The sequence below is a fragment of the Colletotrichum costaricense genome, assembly GCF_030867565.1.
Source record: "Colletotrichum costaricense strain IMI 309622 chromosome Unknown Scaffold_5.1, whole genome shotgun sequence".
Classification (NCBI taxonomy): domain Eukaryota; kingdom Fungi; phylum Ascomycota; class Sordariomycetes; order Glomerellales; family Glomerellaceae; genus Colletotrichum; species Colletotrichum costaricense.
The window spans coordinates 1,756,898-1,776,494 of NW_026848234.1; the positions used below are offsets into that span (position 1 = coordinate 1,756,898).

The 19,597-nt window shown below is 53.5% G+C and overlaps 7 protein-coding genes across 7 annotated transcripts; 5 read left to right on the top strand and 2 right to left on the bottom strand.

The window, feature by feature from the left end:
- Positions 1-204: 204 nt before the first annotated feature.
- Positions 205-303, top strand: CCOS01_05717 (uncharacterized protein; the record flags this gene model as incomplete). The annotated part of the gene is made up of 1 exon (XM_060453894.1): positions 205-303. One exon carries the CDS (start codon positions 205-207, stop codon positions 301-303), a length of 99 nt encoding a protein of 32 aa, XP_060315666.1.
- Positions 304-544: 241 nt separating this feature from the next.
- CCOS01_05718 (uncharacterized protein) lies at positions 545-3,121 on the bottom strand (the record flags this gene model as incomplete). Its single annotated transcript, XM_060453895.1, has 1 exon — positions 545-3,121. One exon carries the CDS (start codon positions 3,119-3,121, stop codon positions 545-547), a length of 2,577 nt encoding a protein of 858 aa, XP_060315667.1.
- Positions 3,122-4,066: 945 nt separating this feature from the next.
- On the bottom strand, positions 4,067-4,687 carry CCOS01_05719 (uncharacterized protein; the record flags this gene model as incomplete). The annotated part of the gene is made up of 1 exon (XM_060453896.1): positions 4,067-4,687. A coding segment is annotated over one exon (621 nt), but the record flags the coding sequence as incomplete, so codon positions are not given.
- A 2,795-nt stretch (positions 4,688-7,482) lies between these two features.
- Positions 7,483-11,257, top strand: CCOS01_05720 (glutamine synthetase; the record flags this gene model as incomplete). Its single annotated transcript, XM_060453897.1, has 4 exons — positions 7,483-7,626; positions 9,260-9,352; positions 10,254-11,163; positions 11,220-11,257. The coding sequence occupies 4 exons, from the start codon at positions 7,483-7,485 to the stop codon at positions 11,255-11,257; spliced, it is 1,185 nt and encodes a 394-aa protein (XP_060315669.1).
- A 1,946-nt stretch (positions 11,258-13,203) lies between these two features.
- CCOS01_05721 (WD domain-containing protein) lies at positions 13,204-14,811 on the top strand (the record flags this gene model as incomplete). The annotated part of the gene is made up of 1 exon (XM_060453898.1): positions 13,204-14,811. One exon carries the CDS (start codon positions 13,204-13,206, stop codon positions 14,809-14,811), a length of 1,608 nt encoding a protein of 535 aa, XP_060315670.1.
- A 1,864-nt stretch (positions 14,812-16,675) lies between these two features.
- Positions 16,676-17,720, top strand: CCOS01_05722 (uncharacterized protein; the record flags this gene model as incomplete). Its single annotated transcript, XM_060453899.1, has 3 exons — positions 16,676-16,993; positions 17,062-17,543; positions 17,609-17,720. 3 exons carry the CDS (start codon positions 16,676-16,678, stop codon positions 17,718-17,720), a joined length of 912 nt encoding a protein of 303 aa, XP_060315671.1.
- A 1,031-nt stretch (positions 17,721-18,751) lies between these two features.
- CCOS01_05723 (uncharacterized protein) lies at positions 18,752-19,563 on the top strand (the record flags this gene model as incomplete). The annotated part of the gene is made up of 4 exons (XM_060453900.1): positions 18,752-18,793; positions 18,864-19,100; positions 19,181-19,348; positions 19,408-19,563. 4 exons carry the CDS (start codon positions 18,752-18,754, stop codon positions 19,561-19,563), a joined length of 603 nt encoding a protein of 200 aa, XP_060315672.1.
- Positions 19,564-19,597: the final 34 nt, after the last annotated feature.

Genomic DNA, 19,597 nt, shown 5'->3' on the forward strand with positions numbered 1-19,597 from the left:
GAACAGAAAGATGAAGCCTGGCAGGAACGCTAGCCGCTTGTCGAGTATGATTAACCCTGGCACACATTCCTTCCTCTTCTCTGATTTCCTTTCACTCTCAAAACGACATCATGGGATATCAAGTCAAACCAACAAAAAAAGATGACACTGAGAAAAAGATCAACAAAAAAAAATGGGAATGGCAAAAAAGGGTTCGTTCTGCACATGATACAGATGAGATCGATTGCCTCTTGGCAGACAGCTGTGCTGGGTTCTGGCCGGAGCAAACGGAAACGCAAAGATTGTTTGGACGATTTTGGGTGAAAAGGGTTCATGGATTGGAGCATCATTCTTCTTTGGGTTTTTGTGTCTTTTCTTCTTCTTCTTGCACTGTACATTGTTTCTGTCCGTTTCTAGAGTAGATAGGGGCCAGGTCCCAATAACGGTCGATATCCCACGAATGTCAAAAGGATGCCACAACACTCCCGTTCCAAAATTTTGCCATGCGGTGTGATGTGAATGCAGATGGCCATATTTCCCCCGAAATGCGAGTAATCGTGCTGCACTACTCGTCTGATCCGCCTTCAATTGGATCCCCGTCATAATCAGGTAGCCCTCGGATGTTGGCACGTCCATCCTCGGCCTTCTTCTTTCTCGATCTGCCCTTGGGCCTACCCCTTTTCTTGGAAACTTCATTCACGCTCAGGGGCAAAACTGGTCTAGGGTCTCGGCTTGATGAGCAGGCTAGTCTCCCGACAAAGGTTTTTGGCTTGGCAAACCTTTGCCCCACGTTTTCGCTTAAGTCAGAGTTGGATGGTTGTGCAATCATTGACATAGAGTCCGTTATCTGCGTGAGAGCAACTTCAGATGTCAGAGACTCTGTTCCGGATTGGGGTATGATTGAGTCCGAATCTTCTGCTATAAAGGAGCCTGCGATGTTTGTGTCAGTGGTTTGATATTGGCTATGCTCTAAATCACAGTCTACGAGATCTTCACGGATAGCCATGTCTGTCTGGCCAGCCTTTAGAGAAGATCCCAGCGATACCGGATTCAGAGCGCCCTTATCTTGGTGTTGAAGCATCTTGTGTGGTGCAAATTCTTTGGAGGCAAAGGCCGAGACGGGAACCACAGAAGGTTGGTAGTAGTCGCCAGCGGAGCTGCTCGATGGCCGTAAGTCTCGTGCAGCTTCCTTGAGCGACTCTTTGAAAGCAATGTCTTCATCTTTTTCGACGTCTTCGCCGAATATGAAGCTCATCCACTCTGTATCCATGTCTACTTTATCTGAGCCTGGCACCGATATAGCATTTCCGGCATCTGTATCCAGTGTCCGAGGAAGGAAAATTGAGGTTTCGACTTCCTCATTTTCTTCATCGGTAGGCCTCAAGTTTTGCTCACTTGGTTCTCGCTTGTTCAGAGTTGGTTTATCCTCACTATCCGACTCAAACATCGGCGGTAGCTGTCGAGGCTGCGCATAGTGGCCATCGTCTGAGCAGGATTCTGCATGCGCGAGGGATGTGTCCTCGGAAAGTCCCTCTTTATCGTTGTAAAGGTCACCTCTCGGTCGACCAGCTGATAGAGTGGATGATATGATCGGCAGCGGAGGTGATGAGGATCGCATCTTCTCTGCAGTGGCTCTTGGTTGGCCATCATTCTTGATAGAGGTGCCAAAGCGCTTGTACTGGCCAGTTTCCATACTGTCCTGCGCCCTGTCATCCAAAGAAAAGTCCGTAAATGTGCTCATCGGGGGGTGGTCGAATCTCGAACCATGGACTACCGAGCTGCTTGAAATGAGGATGTTGCTGACTCCGGGACTGATCTTGACGATCTTGCGACTTGCACTAGAATCTTTCTCGAATGGGCTTTTTGTTTGATCTTCATGAGACTCGATCATCTTTTGCCATCGCTGGTTCTCACTGCATTCCGATGGCGCAACTTCTTGCACTGGGTTGCGACCGACCTGACCAATGGTGCTCCCAAACATTTCGGACGCTGGTTTCCCTGATCTCTCAAGCATTACAAGCTGGCTCAGTCGTCGAGGCACAGGATGATGTACCCTGGATGGAGACGATTCAACAAGTAATGACCGACCTTCCTTTTGTAAACGCTCAAGTCGGCTCGGTTCCTTTGGCAAACGCCCAAGTCGGGTTGGGTACCTATATGCTTTGAGCGACATCGAGGCGCGCGGAGGATTTTCGCGGCACGCAGCACTCTGTCCATGCTTTCGCTGTGTCGAAGATATTGTTTCGGACACTGGCAAAGCTCTATGGCCTCGCAATCCTGAAGGACCATAATCCTGCGCAGAGGTTTGAGACGAGGTTTGGACAAAGTATTCCGACTGTCGTAAGCTTTTCGACTGGGTCGCAGTTCTGGGAAGACGATTCTGAGAGCTTTTTGCCGTGATCTGACTTCCTCCGCCGTATCGAATATCCTCACTGCCGATTCTGATCCGGACGTCTTTGTCTCCGCCTTGCGTGCTAATGTAGCTTGTAGCTTTGCCTTGTAGTGGTCTCCTTCCATTTCTGTTCTGCTCCCAGAAGAAGCCAGATTGGCCCTCAGGATGCTTGTTGCGAAAGCCCCAGATCTGGCGTCCTTTTGAGCTGCTAGCTCCCGAGAAATGCAGAGGTAGCGACTTTTGGACATTGATCCCAGCCCAGTCGCCTTTTTGTAGCAAACGGTGTCTCTTCGCATCCAAGAGCTCAGGGTCATACTCAGGAAGCTTTCGTTTCTTGGTAGCATGCTGTGAGCGAGGCTCTTGTAGAATGCCGTGGCCTCCTGCGACTAGAGGTTCCTTCCGCACATGCTGCCGTGGCGACACCCACAGACGGTGATCCTGAGGAACATTATGCTGGTTCTTCTGGTCGTATTGGCGGTGCTGGCTGTGCCGGTGTTGCTGATGCTGCTGGTGTTGCTGGTGCTGTTGGACGTGCGGCGAATTTTGTGATGGAACTGTAGAGAGGCGCTTCGTAGGATATGTCGAAGAATTGGCCTGCTGAGAGAAAAAGGAAATAGAGTCGAAGCCGGGCTTGGGAGGACCGTGAAGCCCCGAGCGAGCTTTTGCGAAGTACTGTTTTTGTTTAGCGATCTCCGGTTTCCAGCCCTTGCCTCGAGAATGTCGAGCCAAAGCTCCCTCGGTCCAGTTCATGGTATGAGCACGGCGGGAGAAGATGGGTTGCTAGCGTCAGTGAGGGATGAAGAGTTGATTCGTATAGCAGGCAAATGAATCCAGAAATCACAGCATGAAGCAAAGATGTTTGGTGCAGCCCTCCGTTCTTCCAATCGAGATATCTTAGGTTGTTCAAAATCATCCTTGGACAAACCTAAGGTAGCTCTAGCAGACAAGCGCGATTTCCTAAATTGAAATATTCTGTATTGCTCTTTCCTAAGCCGATTGTACCTAGGTATACCCATATCATGTCATTTTCGTTTGTTGCTCCTGCGTAGAAAAAGGCAGAAATTGCTCCTGCTTGCAAAGAAGCAGAAAGGGCAACAGCGAGCAAAGCAAGACAGGAAGTCGCGATTGCTGTTGCAGTTGCCGCCTCAACGAATGCAAAACGACCCCTATTTTCTGGTACAGTACGAATGTAGTGATTCTCACCATCTGTGCACTGGCGCAAATCCACTCTTTCCCACCCCATCCTGCAGGCGGAAGAATTTAAGAAAGCAGACGGGAAGGAAGGGCACACCCACTCGGTGCTTTCCATTGTTGGGTCTGGGCAGCCAAGGCTCAAGCAGTCTCGTTGGATGCGGCGCCTCGCCTTGCCCTGCGCTTTCAGGCACGCCGCACATTGCGGGCGCGCTGTGACACATCAAAGTCATCTTCCACCCTCCACTTGGTCCCTTGGATCGTGGATATCCTCCATGCAAGTTCCAGAACGCCCTCCCGTCTTATCTCCCACCGCTTGGCCCGGAACGATACTCCGAAAATAACCACTGACCGCCGTCGGCCGAACACGAGTCTGACTCAACCCGGCTCTGGCAACAGTGTCGACTGCGCCCTGCTGTGGGCTCGTGTCGCGTCGCCATGCACACACGTCCTCGGCCTCTCCATGTGGCGCTTGCCAGTACCGAGACGCACTCCGTACCCCCCCTAAGGAATACGCAACTGGTCCCAGAAGAACCGACTGGCTTGTGAGAAAGACACTCCCGGTTCCCGATTCCGGTTCCCCACGTCGTAGTCGAAATTGAGGTTCAGGCCCAGCCCGACACTTGTCGTGGCCGACGTCACGGAAGCGGTCTTTGTCTCCCGGCCCTGCTTTCCTGGCTGCCTCTTGCAGTCTCCAAGATCTCCTGAAAGACATCGCACCGGAACCCATGATGGTATCGCCGCCATTCTGGGTCGGCTTCCCCTAATCGACCATGCCAAAGACGTCATTTTTGACCTCGTGAGACTCTCGATCGGGGGCCCTGACATGCCTCGCCCAGGTGCCCCGGCAGTGTTCAGCCAAGTCCCGATCGTGGCGGGTGGCAGCCGACCAATGAGAGAATTACTGTGTGTCAACGCCGACCACTCAGCGACGAGACCGGCGAATTCTCGTTGTTCGTAGAGTTCGGACGATGGGAAATGACGGCTTTTCGCATGCGATTGAAGGGAAAAAAGTCGACGACGAAAACCAGCGAGATCGTGGTTGAAAACGAGAGAGGGTTGGACTTCGCAGGCGGTCGGTCGAGATGGGTCTGGTCCATGGACTGCCGGTGTGGGATGCGGACATCGAATGTCGTCGGAGCAGCCGACCGCAAAAGTCTTGGGCCGTGGTGGTGCTGCCGTGCCTCCTTTGCCGGCCGTTGCCGCTGCTCCTCCTTGCCCGGTCTCGGCGACCTGGTAGACGAGCCGATTCTGCAGAGTCCTGGTCAATTAACGAGAGGAACACCACACAACCGATTCATCCACACTCCTCCCCCATCCCCGCCGGGCCGGCGCCCAAACCCAACATGGCTGCTCCATCCACATTTTCCAGAATCCAACATTGCGGCACTAGCCCTTGGGTTGGGACCCAAACAGCAATTGTCCGCCGTGGACGGGGTACCTCTGACTGCACCTCATGTTCGCAGCGTCCCCATGTCACCGCCGCGGCTCTCCACCGAGTAAGCTTGTCAGCTGCCACACACTTCACCGAGGTCAACGACACCCCGTGAAGTTACACATCGTTGCCCGTCAACTGGAGTCGCGAATGGCAAGAGAGGGAAAGGTGCTTAGCAGCCTAGGGCACTACGATAGCTGAGGAGCTTCTCGAGAGATTAATGCCAGTCTTTAAGGAGACCTTGGAACCGACACAGCTCCTGAGAGAATTCAATTATTCTGCACTTGCGCTTCGACCAATCAGCGCCCAACGATAAGCCCTCAATGCAAAATGCACCATCCCCCACTAGCGTCCCACACTTGATGCTTTGGAGACACCCGAGATGGAGGTCTCCTGCAGGTCACATCTGGAGATCAAGTTCCATAATGGAATCATCAAAGTTTTACCTGAAGTTTGTCTAGGAGCGGCAATGGTTTCCCAGAATACGTTCAGCATACAGCCTGAATCAACCGTGGTGGACGAGTGAGATGTTGGGACGGACTATCCATATGGATACCTATGTTGAGGGGTAATCGTGTATCCGGCGATGGGACGGAGGTACCGCAGTCCTACGAATACCCTGCCGAGAGCAAAAATTGCGGGGGAGCCCGACTTTGATACGCCGTATCATATTCAGAAGAAGAATGTGTGTGATATGGCCGACTGGAGACCGACTGAACATGCGACGAATGGACAGCATGCCGTTCCTCCAGCTACGTCTTACGGGAGGGGCCATGGACAAGGAAGAAGCAGAGAATCCAGCCTTCTTCTCGCGGTCCACTCCAGCTTTGTGCATCCTGCAGTGTCCAAGACGTTTGGGCTGCATATCAGCCAGATATTCACTCAGGTCTTGCAGGGACGGGTCACGGCAGGCCATGTGGATTGGGTATCCCTCCGAAGATAGCTTCGACATGGTCGATTCGTGGAGCAAAAGCTTGGGGGTTCCTTGGGGGTTCGCTGACGAAAACACCATCGAATATTGGCCGGAAGGACAAGTCGACTAGTGATTCCGAAGGTTTGGGCTCAGCAAGATGACCATCCCGCTGTCGGAGAGAAGTTGCGATATGGGGTTTCCCCCGAACTCCCCCCAAATGACTCGGGCCTGGTTGTAAACACACCGTCGCTCACAGGATACCGACAAGAAGCCATCGCACTGACCACAGATCTGACCTTTGGAGCGCATCTGGTCCAGAGCAACAACACACCCCACCTTTTGCCCCTCGCCGCCGCATTATGGGTCGACAGGCTCGATAGCCTTGTGGTGGGATATGTGATGGCTTTATCTGGGACCAGTCCAACTTGGGAGTCACGATGACACAGAGGTACAGATACCTTGGAGAATGAATAAGGGTCGCCGGGATATACCCCCACCAAGGGGTTACAGACTCGTACAAGGAGACGCACAAAGACCAAGACAATCAACGTTGAGGGCCGTCAAGATATTGCTACCGGGAGGCGGGCAAAATTTTCATGAGACAACCATCTGCACGACGTAGGCGGAAGCTATGCCAACGACAGGACGAAGGAAGCAACTCCTCGAGGATGGGTGTCTTTCCTGCGCCGCGGGCAAGCATAGCCATGGCAAGGGTTGGAGATTGATGATGATAGGGGAATTAGCGCAAGTGCGCGCGTCGCCGTGCCGCGACAAGTTGCGCCGGCGGAACCTGAAGAGATTTGTGCGATGGAAAGGACGTTACGATCCTGGGGCCGGTGAGGGTGTAAGACTCTGAGTGGCTGGTGCGCGGTGTATCGTCATCCTGGGACCTAGGGTCCTTTGGCGGGGAAACTGGGAAAGTCGACTCGAGGGAAAGGTCGTCAAGCTGACGAGATTTTGGAAAGTTGAGGTACCTGACGACACCCCCCAAAGCTGACCGGAAGAGTTCAGTGCCATCCCTAGGAAATTCCGCGCCAGGAATATGCACGCTGTCGCAATATGGCCATGCGATCGTCGGCGTGGAACCCGAGCAACCAAGTTGCAAGCGACGCTACTTTACCTCGGGGCATTCAGAACCGCCCAGCAAGCCATTCGCGGAGCCCGCACCGGTTCTAGGAGGCGCTCTAGTTAGGTAGGCCCGCGGGATTTACGACGACGAGAGTTTATTGAAATTCAACGCAGTCTCCTTTCTGTTCTGGAAGCGAGATTCAGACGAAACGCGGCCTTACGAAAAATTCACTGGCCGCCTACTCAACAGCGGCTGTTTTTGGGCATCAGAGTTCCAGGACCCTTTTATCGAAAGCGGTCTGGAACGGGACCTACTCTAAGACCTGGAATATCTCTCCTTGGGCTTCCGGCCTGTCTCCGAAAGGCGGATGCCACAGCCACAGCCACCGTGAGCAGCGCTACAGACACTGACGGCGACAATAGTGTAGGTACTCTGTAAGACAGTGCCTCAAGGATAAGAGGAGCGGCGCCAGCGACCCGACAGCGGCGGCGAGGGCGAAGGCGATGGGCACGGCGGCGGGCGACAGTGCACACGAGCACTCCAAAGATCCAAGGATAGAAACAGTGGACAGCGGACCGAAGGACGTGGGCCTCGTAAATGACATGTATCGGTACGTGCCCCGCGTTGTGGCACGGTGGCTCCTGTGGGTGAGAGGTACCTGCTTGGTCCTTGAATCGCCAGTGACGATACCTTGTTCTATCTCTGGCTGGGTCTTTACAGTCCGGTTTGCCGCACCCGTTTATTACTCGGTATACCTGCAATTTTTCTTGTTGTCTGTAGCCTGTACGAAACCTGGATACAAAGTAGCGATTTCTCGAGGTGGTCATTGTTGGGTCGGTGGTAGCAGCTGCAGCAGCTAGTCGCAGATACTGCCGCAAGGGCGGTGCCGGGCGGCCTCTGAGTGGCTCGTCAACGGGCTACTGGGCGCACGTCGAAGTCATCGTCACACATTTTGATCAGTGATTTTCATACTTATCAGTCTTGGAGACTAGGGTTGACAGAACAAAACCACCCAAGTGGAAGCGGAAGAGGAGTTTCCCAGGGGCCATTTACGGAGAAGAGGAAGTTGACGATACCTCTAGAGGTGAAAGGTCCGCCCGTCGCATTTCCGTTTCCCACGGAGACTTGATGCCGGTGGTAGAGGACCGCGGGGCCGTAGCCAGGCAGTAGGGATACTTGAGAGACGTCTGATAGTGGCAGACGGGAGTGGTGGTGCAGCACAGAAAGGCAGGTTAAAGGGCGGGAAATGTGTGGGTGAAGAGGGTGTCCTGGGTTCGGGCAAAGTACCTGGACATTGTCGTCGTGGGACGCTGGGAACCGAATCAGAATTGGCATGTATCTGTGGTCCCCCAAACTCTGGGCTGGCGGACGAATGGGAGGGCACATGTTTCCGGGGCCACACCCCACCAGCCCACCCCTCTCACCCCACCGCAATCGATACCAGAAGCCAGAACCAGCCATACCCCTGCCGCCGTCATGGGCAGGCACTGGCAGGCCTTATCTTGGGCTGAAGGACCAAAGAGGGACCCTCGAGAGACCTCGAGAGACCTAGACAAGAGCCAAAAGTTACGGTTCTGTACCGGTTGTACATGAGCTTTCCTCGCCAACAGGGCCGGTCGTCTGCGAAACATCTGAGGTATCTCGACGGTACCTTGCAGATTGCTGGCAGCACCAGCAAAAAATAGAGCATCGAGCGAACTGGACTGCCTCTTTCTCACTCAAATCTGTCTCTCCCACCAGCGCCCGCGCCTGCCTTCCTTGCCGGACGACAGACAGAGGAAAACATAAAACCCTCAACCGCCCGCTTCGACTGCTCTTATCGTACCTGCTCTTTACTTTTCCACATCCTATCCCTCTATTCCTCCCGTTACAGTCATATAGATCATTTGATCTCTACTGCTCGAACCTTTTCCTGATCTCCAAATTGGACCTTGTTCTTTTTCCCGTTTTTATCACATTACACACACAACCGCAAAAATGGTAAGTCCCAAACTCTGCCCCACCACGTCATACTACTCCTATCGCGACCTGAGTGCTGGCGTTATGCTGTTCTCTCGAGTCACGATGCTGGATACCCAAAATCGAAGGAAGAAGAAGAAGAGGATCACAGTTACTAACACGTCTTTTCTCTCCAGGCGACAGAAGCTGCCTTCACTTCCAGGCCCGAGACCGTGAGATTACACCAACATACCCGGTGCTGAGCTTGGTGTAGCTGGAGTTCACTTCCAGCCGTCAGCTTTGCGCAAATCGAATAAGCAATCATGCTGACCCATCGAATAGTTGGCCAAGTACCTCAAGCTTGACCAGAAGGGCTCAATTATGGCCGAGTACATCTGGATCGACGCTGATGGCGAGACCCGTTCCAAGTCGAGGGTACGTTCACACAACAACCACCTTGTCTTTCTTATTCCCTCCTTTGGCTTTTTCATATTTCCCCCGGGCCCTTCGTGGTGCTCCAGACGCTCTAGCCCGCTATTCCGCCGGAAAATGTCACTCACCCAGCCCTTTCCTGTTGCGATGCGACACAGTTTGAGATGGCTCATGCCTTCACTCTGACATCTGTGTCGACGGTTGCATCAACGGAAAAGCTGGGGCAGCGGGTCGTCTTGCTCTGGATTCATCCCCTACGGGATGTCTCCGACTTCCGGCTGGGAATAGCGGGCAAAAAGCTGTGGGCGGGTGAGCAAGCGGCAGCAGATGCGGCGGCGACATGCACTGGGGCTTGGCGGGGGTCAAAACACACACCACCTGCCCCTCCAGTGCGCATTTCTGGTGGTGGGTGGTACGTACCTATTCCTGCTGCTTTGGTCTTGGTCTCCTCTTTCGAGGGCCACGGCCGGACTGGCTGAAAGGATTCGATCACGACTCGATCCTGCAAGGAACCCCACCCCACGTCCGCCTGGCTCCAAGTCTTTTTTTGCCTTGCCTACAGCTGCAGGGTTGAACGCCGCAGCTCGGGTATTGGAGGTCTTGCGAGTTGCTGCCGCATCATCAGTCCCCTCCCCCTTTTGCCCGTCGGCGCGTCTTCGGTAAACCGGTTGGCCAGCCGCCGGCCGAGGGTCGTTACTGTTCTCCACGCAATGCCCACGATCTCCAATGGGGCCACTGGGGGGTAGCTCCGCCTGGCATCGTCAGCCTGACGGCAAGGCGCGGCGCATGATGTCAGCCTTGATAGCCAAGATGGCTCACGAGTTCACCCGCGCATGCCTCTATTCGCAGTTGCATCATAGCGCCATCTATCATCATCACGTAGCTAACAAATTTGCCTCCATAGACTCTCAAGGAGAAGGAGTACACCCCCGAGGACCTTCCTATGTGGAACTTTGACGGTTCCTCCACCAACCAGGCTCCCGGCGACAACTCTGATGTCTACCTGAAGCCCGTTGCTGTCTTCCCCGACCCATTCCGTGGATCTCCCAACATCCTCGTCCTCTCCGAATGCTGGAACGCCGATGGCACCCCCAACAAGTACAACTACAGACATGAGTGCGCCAAGTTGATGGAGGCTCACGCCGCTCACGAGCCCTGGTTCGGTCTCGAGCAGGAGTACACTCTGCTCGACCTCAGCAACCGCCCCTTCGGCTGGCCCGCTAACGGCTTCCCTGCTCCCCAGGGCCCCTACTACTGCGGTGTTGGTGCCGGCAAGGTCGTCCAGCGCGACATCGTCGACGCCCACTACAAGGCCTGCCTGTACTCTGGCATCAAGATCTCTGGTACCAACGCCGAGGTTATGCCCGCCCAGTGGGAGTATCAGGTCGGTCCCTGCACCGGCATTGAGATGGGTGACCACCTCTGGCTGGCTCGCTTCCTCCTGGCCCGTATTGCTGAGGAGTTCGGCGCCAAGGTCTCCGTTGAGCCCAAGCCCATCCCCGGTGACTGGAACGGTGCCGGTCTCCACTCTAACTTCTCCTCTAAGGAGATGCGTGTTGAGGGTGGCATGAAGCACATCGAGGCTGCCATCAAGAAGCTTGAGGGTCGTCACAAGGAGCACATTGCCGTCTACGGTGAGGGCAACGAGAAGCGTCTCACTGGCCGCCACGAGACCGGCTCCATCGATTCGTTCTCTTACGGAGTTGCCAACCGTGGTGCTTCTATTCGTATCCCCAGAGAGTGCGCCCAGAAGGGCTACGGCTACTTCGAGGATCGCCGCCCCGCCTCAAATGCCGACCCCTACAGAATTACTGGTACGTTAACACTCACACAAATGCACATCGCTACAGCAAGCTAATTCCCTTCACAGGTATTCTGATGGAGACTATTTACGGTTCTGCCGAGTAAAGGGGAGATTGAAAAAGAGAGGATGGTATACCCTAGTTCAAGCGACGACAAGTCGTATTGAATATGCTTTTATCAGCGTGTCAAATAGATCAGACAAGGTCATTACGGGTCAATGAGGATTCAAACAAGGTTCAAACAAACAAAAAAAACACATATTGCCATACTCTTCTGCAAAGACAAGAGTGAAGATCCATTTTTGAATTGCAACTACCGCAAGACGTCATTCAAGCTATGCACGGAGGACTTACGGAAGATAGCTGAAACACGCTGCTCCCCTCCGTTTTCGCAGTCCCTTTATTACACCCCCTCACCGTCTCAGCTCCTCCCCCCCCCCCCTCCCCCATCACTGCCGTTGACACCGTTTGCCCGCAGTCGGCTTTCCATTTCCTGTTTTGGACATTTGTTGGTTTTGGCCAAGCCTTTTTGCTGATTTGGGTGAACATAGCCCCGGGGAAACACTTTGAGTCTGTCTATGCTTAGAGTTTGATGAGGAATGGCAGGGTGGTAAGGAAGGTATCCTGAGAGTCCAGGGACCCTAAGTATAGGTCAGCTTAGGTCAGGTAAGAATTACAGGGCTATACACTAGAGGGGAAAGGGCCTTTTTTTTATTTGAAAAAAAGAGTTTTCTTTCTTTCTTGTAAAGGCCCAGCCTCTTATTCCCATCAGACGAAAGGCGTCACTTTTGTCTTGAGAAAGACACAAAGCCATTTGTTGTTGAGAGATTAATACACCGGTGATGAGGGACAAAAGCAGGTGAATGAAGTCAGGCTCTAAGTCGTTTCGCTGGCTAGGTACCTAGGTAACGTAGATTTGACGTGTCTCTTTATCACTACTGGAGCCCCTTGTCTAGCAATGCTTATAATGTTGGAGTTTAGGTTCGATTTGGAGGCGGTGAGGGAGTAAGTCACCGACATCCCTCCACCCCTCCTCCGCCGGCTCGGAGAGGTGAAAGTTTTTCCATGATACATGGGGTGAGTTGGATGGACGGGATGTCGGCAGTGCTTGTCATCGGGTCAGCCTTGACTTTTTTCTGAAGCTGATGCAGATGTAGATGCAGATGCAGCCTCGGAGGTTGAGGTCGGAAAATCCGGGTGATGTACAATTGCCGATGCGGTGTGTTATTCCTGTTTCCTTGCGTGTTGGCTCGGGAAAGTAGATTGGGGGACTGTCTGGTGGATGGGATTGCGCGGCGATGAGAGTATGCTTTTTTTGATGGGATGAGGGTTTACTGAGTATAGATGTGCTACGTTATGGGTAACCGGGACGAAAGGGGATCGTGTCGGGGTAGAAGGCCCGCAGTAGTCTACGTGTGGACATGTACCTTTGCGTGCCCTGTGATGTGTTGGTCAAGAGTCTTAGATGGAGACCCTGAAGCAAGATATGATGGGTGTGAGATTTGGCGATGGTTGAATTGATGATGCTATCCGTACCTTACTGAACCCAGCTACGTTGGATCAGCCATGCCAAATGGCGTTGAAATGATGACAGAGTGTCTGCAATTCATCTCGACGTACTGAGCTGTCGCGCCCCGAAGTCTTCATTCAGGTCAGATGTTTCAGTGAAGCAGAGCTCACTCTCAATTTCTGATTTCAAGAGCTCTCCATAATATCATCTAAAAGGTGGCATGGTGAGCTCTTCGGTGCGTTCGGGTCCGTTGAGTTCCAAAAGCTTGAAGGCCCCGGCCCCGCGCCTTATCTTATCGTGCATGTGGGGTACCCGCTAATCTCCAACAGGACTAGCCGCTAAGAAATTCTCAATTGAGAATCTTTTTTTTGCCTATCAGCATTTTCAACTCCAAAAAATTACTACCAACGTCTATCACGACGATACCCTCACATTTTGCGCTTCACCGCAACACCCAGCTCTACCACGCCAGCGAGCATATTTTTGCACCTCCTCCAACCACACCACCTAAGGGCACAAACGGCCTACACAACCATATCACAATGGCAGCTACCGTGGGACCCCTCCCGCAGGTGAAGCTGCCCTCGGGCCCGTCCCCCGTGACGGCCGAGCAGCGCTACTGGAAGTCCTTCAAGAACCAGCTCCAGATCCCCTCGCCAACCTCGTACCCAATCACCCACATCTCGTCGACCTCCTCCGATGGCCTCTTCGCCGTCACCACCGGCACCCGTGTCCAGCTGTACTCCTCCCGCACCCGCAAGCTCGAAAAGACAATCACCCGCTTCGCCGACGTCGCCCGCTCCGGCTCCCTGCGCCGCGACGGCCGCGTCCTCGTCGCCGCCGAAGATACAGGCCGCATGCAGGTGTTCGACACCCACTCCCGCTCCATCCTCAAGACGTGGACGAAGCACCGCCAGCCCGTCTGGGCCACGCGCTTCTCGGGCTCCCAGCCCACCACCTTGCTCTCCGCCTCCGACGACAAGACGGTCCGCCTCTGGGACCTCACGGCCAACGACCCGCTCAACACCTTCGTGGGACACTCCGACTACGTCCGCTGCGCAGAGTTCTTCCCGGCCACCTCCCCGTCGGGCGCCGGCAACGTCATCGTCTCGGGCTCCTACGACTCTACCGTCAAGATCTGGGACCCGAGAATAGGCTCCAACGCCGCCGTCATGACCTTCAAGCACGCCGCCCCCGTCGAGTCCGTCCTTCCCCTCTCCTCCGGCACCACCCTCCTCGCCGCCTCGGGCCCCCAGGTCTCCGTCCTCGACCTCGTTGCCGCCCGCCCCATCCACCAGATCGCCAACCACCAAAAGACCGTCACTTCCCTCAGCCTCGCCTCCAACGGCACCCGCCTCGTCACCGGCGGCCTCGACGGCCACGTAAAGGTCTTCGAGACCACCGGCTGGAATGTCGTCTCCTCGACAAAGTACCCCTCCCCCATCCTCTCCCTCCGCGTCCTCCCGGCCTCCGACGCGCTCGACAGCGCGGACCGCCACCTCGTCGTGGGCATGCAATCCGGCGTCCTCTCCATCCGCACCCGCCTCACGGGCCCCGAAGCCACCCGCCAAAAGGAGCGCGACCGCGAAATGGCCGCCCTCCTCGCCGGCACCCTCGACGAGCACGATAAGGCCGCGAAAAGCAAGAAGCGCAAAGCCTCGGCCATGCGCCGCCTCGAGAGCCTAGGCGAGGGCCAGGCCGAGGTTATCGTCGCGCAGGACGCGCGCACCAGCGCGCCCAAGGAGAAGGCGTGGGAGAAGGCCCTGCGCCACGGGCGGTACGCTAGTGCGCTGGACCAGGCGCTCGATCCGCGCGGGAAAGATCACTCGCCGCTCGGCGTTCTGACGCTGCTTCTTGCGCTGCGGCACCGGTCTGCTGTGCGGGATGCGCTTGAGGGGCGCGATGAGAGGACGGTACAGCCGGTGCTCAAGTGGACGTGCGATCACATTATCGATCCGCGGTACGTGAGCATTTGCGTTGAGGTCGGCATGGTGCTCGTGGAGCTGTATGCGCAGTATGCTGGTGACAGTGCCGAGCTGTTTGAGGGGTTCAAGGCTCTCAAGAGGAAGGTCACGAATGAGGTTGATCGCGCGCAGACGGCGTCTTCTGTGGGCGGTATGGTGGAGAGTTTGATTCTGGGCTCTGCTTGAGAGAGACTGAGGAAGGAAGTTGTTTGTACATGACATTTGTGATTTTCTCCCTTTGACTCTTTGATGGGTGGTTGGGTGGGTTTATACCCCTTTGTCTTTCGAGTTTCACATGGCATCTAGGGATATTTGTCCAAGTCGCGAGAGACTTGAGTGCCGGACAATTGACCTCGATTTGATGGGCTCTTGTGGAGTTAGAGAAGATGGTTGAAACAACAAGACGTGCCGAGAAGCAAGGGCAGCTACGACTACGGCGTGAGAGACTTCGTTGTCGTGTGTATGCCAGAGAGGCAGAAGGCTAGGGGAGAGGGGCAGTGGAAGAAGACATTCAAAAAGGTGGAAAGGGTCGCATTATCTGGCTCCGTCTGAAGAGATGCAGGACGCCGATGTGGATAAGGACTGGATCATCTTGGTCAACTTAATGCATTGCGATGGCGTTGGGGATCCGAAAAAAAAGGAGAAGGGAATTCAAAAGGAAGACAATTGTGTGATATAGAATGACTACACAAGACCTGATTTTCATGAGTTACTGTTTGCTTGCCCCTACGGGCGCTCTGCACATTTGCAAAAGATTACGCAAGCTGAGCACAATGTTGTGATGGCATCTTGGCATCGGGCAAGGAGAGTCTCGCATATCGAATACCAGCGGTGACGGATTTTCTCTCGCATTCGAGCCCATCATCTCTGCTCTTGGGCTGGTCCAGGAGCGATATCGAAGATAAGAAAGGAGTGAGGCGAGAACCTTGAGTCGTCCTAACCTAGAATTTTGCGCACTGGACCTCTAAACCTGCCGAAGAAAGCTGTTTTGATGGCTCAAAGAGGGCTCCGGGAGAACTTGCTGCGTAGAATCACGCGGTATCTGCTTCGTTACTATTTTGCCACGGGGAGATCTGGTGTTCTAAACCGAAATCAAATGGTGCGGATGCTTTGGTTTCACCTAGTCGTGCGCAGCTTCGGGCGAAGCCGTGTTCTAGGCCAAGTGATGAAGCAAAGTTGAAAAAGTCAAGATAGTACTGGGCAGATAAGACATGGAAAACCACATGAGCAGTTTAATCTTATCGATGCTCTGCTCACACCGACAGCTTCAGTGTTTATGTAACAAACACTAGAGATCTAGCCACTATGCGTGGAGAGCTGAATTGGTTCGGAGACAAAGCATAGGCAGATATAGACTTCGATGGTTGAAGAAGCTATGAAATCATGAGATTCATCGATCCAATCACCAACACTCCCGAAAACCATCAACTACACTTTCTCAGTCTTTCATGAATCGTACCGACCTGCGGGTAGCTGGTGTGTCGCGAGTCGCACGTGGCGTCAACCGCGCCCGTCAAGCTGTTTTGAGTTCATCTCTTCCTCCATCTTCTTCCTCTTTGTGCCTCTGTCCCGAGAGGGGAAGTTTCCGAGAGAAGTGTTTTCCAAGAACTACTAGCTCAATCCATCAATTTTGACTTGGGTGATCCCGCACCGTTCGCTGATAAGTTCGCTTCCCATGGATACCTCAAGTCACAACACTTCGATTAGAATGGGGAGGGGGTTGAACCTTCAAAGCATTCACGTGCCTTCCACTCCTAGGTTTTTGTCAGGCCCAAAGTGAAAGCAAACTTGTAGAGAGCGGGAGTGCCCCATTTGATATGTGACTTGGAATACCCTTCTTTCTCATCTCTTAACCTGGCGATGTTCGATACCACCTAATCTCTCGCCCGTGCGAGATGCCAGATGCCACGACCCCCAGGCTCTAGGCTACCGATCACTACATGAATGTAACGACGACGCATCCGAATACGGGCAAACCACAAGCTTCTTCGCCAACCCAGTTCTCCTGGGCGGGATATTGTGCAAGGCGCTACCAACTACAGCAGCAAACATGTCGAGCTCGTCGCCAGTGCCATTACCGAACTCCGTCGGTATGCCCAACACGATCAACGCCACCTTTGATGCAACGCCCAGCCTCCCGTACTTTGAACACGCTTGGTCGGTGCTAAGCATAATTGGTGTATTCAACGTGTTTTTGGGGCTGCTCATTATCGGAATCACGTCGTTCTCTAAGCTCACGGTCGTACCCATCGTCTCGTCTGCAGCTGGCGCGATCGCGAATGGACTCTATTTCCACGCGTACTATGACAAGCCGTATCCTCTTGCGAAGAGGGCCGCGGCGGCAGCCATTGGCGATATCTGCTGGCTCGTGAGTCAACCCGCTTACCTGTATCACCGGAGGTCTTATTCCTCAAGTTGCTAACGGAAGCCCGATAGATTCAAGAAGCAGGGCTGCCCTTCTACAGCTTCATCATCCTCAACAGACTTCTGCGGGGGACGAAACGAAGAGTCTTCCACATCGTGTTCTGGTCAACTCTCGTCCTTGTCACCGTCGTCAAAGTCGTGATCATCTACTACCGTCTCCTCCGGATCCTAAGGGAAGACGACAGCCTCCAGAGCATCATCATCAGGATCCACATTGCCTACTTTGGCCTCTTCGCCGTCAGCGAGTGCGTCAGCGCCTACTTTCTCCTCCGCATCTTCACCGAAGTCAGAAAGTCGTCAAAGGAAGCCGGTCTCCGAACGAGCTTCATCCGGTACCTGATGCGCAGCACAGAGATCCGCGTCGCTTCGCTGGCCGTGGCGGCGGCGATACGGGTGATCACGCATTCGTTGAACGTGTGGCAGAGTAGTCCCGCGACGAGATACGTGGATCGGGCTGCTTATGCGCTCGGTTGCTTCTTTCCCGTTATTATGTAGTAAGTTCTCACGTGGTTTTCCGAAAGTCAGGATACAGAGTTGCTGACTACGTTCCTGTTGACAGCGTCGACTTGCTGGCATCGAAGCTGCAGTTTACGACGCAGACGAATGATCCCTCTTTCGCTAGTGACAGACCACTGCGGGGTGCGGTATCGTCTGGGAAGACGGAAGAATAATGGTTTAGACGTGCACCGTTCGCTTTATAATACATGAAATCTTAATGAGATGAAAGGAAGTACCAATTAAATCATCGCATCCGCCATCTGTGTTCTTCATTCAGCCATCGTGCTAGAGTCTCGTGATCATGATCTAGTAGTCTTTCGTACTGATACGAGAACACCATACCTCGTGTCCGAAATCGTCATCCGCCACAAGAGAGCAGTGACCTGTGGTCTCGTTTCTAGCCTGACTGCGAGGTTCTCTCTGAGCTCAACTTCGTGACAAACTAGAGCTGTCAACGGTTGAGGGGAATACGAGATGGTCCGATTTTCGACGTTACATCGATCCTTCGCAAGGGTCTCTGCAACTTCTTTGTCTCTTGAAGCCGATTGGACCCGACTATCCTTCGTTCTCTGCTAGGCGACTAGACACTCGCTTCGATTCGATTGACTGTTTACTTACACATGTTCCTGGCTAGAGCCTAATCGCAACAACACAACACAGGCTCTACTCCACTCTCGAGACCGTCCGCGCCCCTGGAGAGTCAGCTTACATGTAACCTTACGCATTCACCTACAAAGTAGGTCATCATCAAAGTTGCATTGGGGGCATGCAGATACAGTGAATGAATCCCAATATTGAAGAAATGCGATTCGGCTCAGTAGAGCTTTCCGATGTCACCAATAGTAGGCTCGCTTGGCAGGGCATGCGTTCTCCTTTTGAGTGTGGCGTTGACAAACTAGTGCGGCCCGCGATCCTTCGAGCATTTGAGCTTCCTCATGGAGACAAACGTAGGATCGCGGAACCGACAGGGCAACAGAGCCGCCGCTTTGCCAAGGGTCCAGATCTTATGGTATAATGCAACCTCAAATAATACGACACGAATTTAGAGTCTACTTCATACGGTCAATAGGTAAATAACTCAAAACTTGCGAGAAACTATTTAAGACACATGATTTTCTCAAGAACATGTGGCTATTTAACTCTTCATCATCACCTTCCGAACAGTAGAATCACTCTTGATCACCTCGATCCAGATATCTTCAAAATGAGATTCTTTGTCGCTGGTATTGCCCTTTTGGCATCAGCTGTAAGTCTAAATGTAACCTAGGCAAGGAGAACATTGCGCTAAGAGCTATCTGACTAATTGAGTCTTCTAGGTTATTGCCGCTCCTTCAGACAATGGCTTGGAATTCCGAACTGTAGATGAGGTGAAGGATCAGCTATTGCCCATCTCCGAGATGACCTTCACTGGGCCAGTCGTCGACGGCGGCCCGAATGTCACCCTCCATGGAGATGCTTCCTCCATCTATGAGCAGATCCTCGCCATCAACCCTACCTTCAATGCGGAAGAATTCCAGGAGCCAGAGGGAGGCCTGGAGGTTAGACAGACTACCGTAAGTTTGCTGATAGACTTTTCGAGTCTACTGCACCTGGGTTGGAACAGAGAAGACCAAAAAGCTAACTCAAAGCAAAGAACAACTGGAATTGCAACCAAGGAACGTACGTCGAAGCGTACTATTCTCAGTGCGCCAACGCCATCAACCGTTTGATCACCCTGGGCACCAACTACTGCAGTGTACCTGCCAGCACCTGTGCTCGCGTGGCCTGCTCCAACAGCTGCTCTATCTACCTGTGCAACAACGTAAGTCGTCGCTCTTCCCTGGATTTCATAATACCAAAGACAAAGGCTAACGTCAACAGCGGTTTATCGAGACGAGTGTGTACTGTAGTGATATCGCTATCGATATGGGCATCATTGTGAGCAGGTGTGGCACTGTTGCCAACGGTGATACCCGGGCGAGAGGCACCCTGAGCTTTCCGAGTCACTACACTTATCTTACCCAGCAGACTTGCTAAAATGATCCTGTCCAAGGCTAGATAATTAAACTCA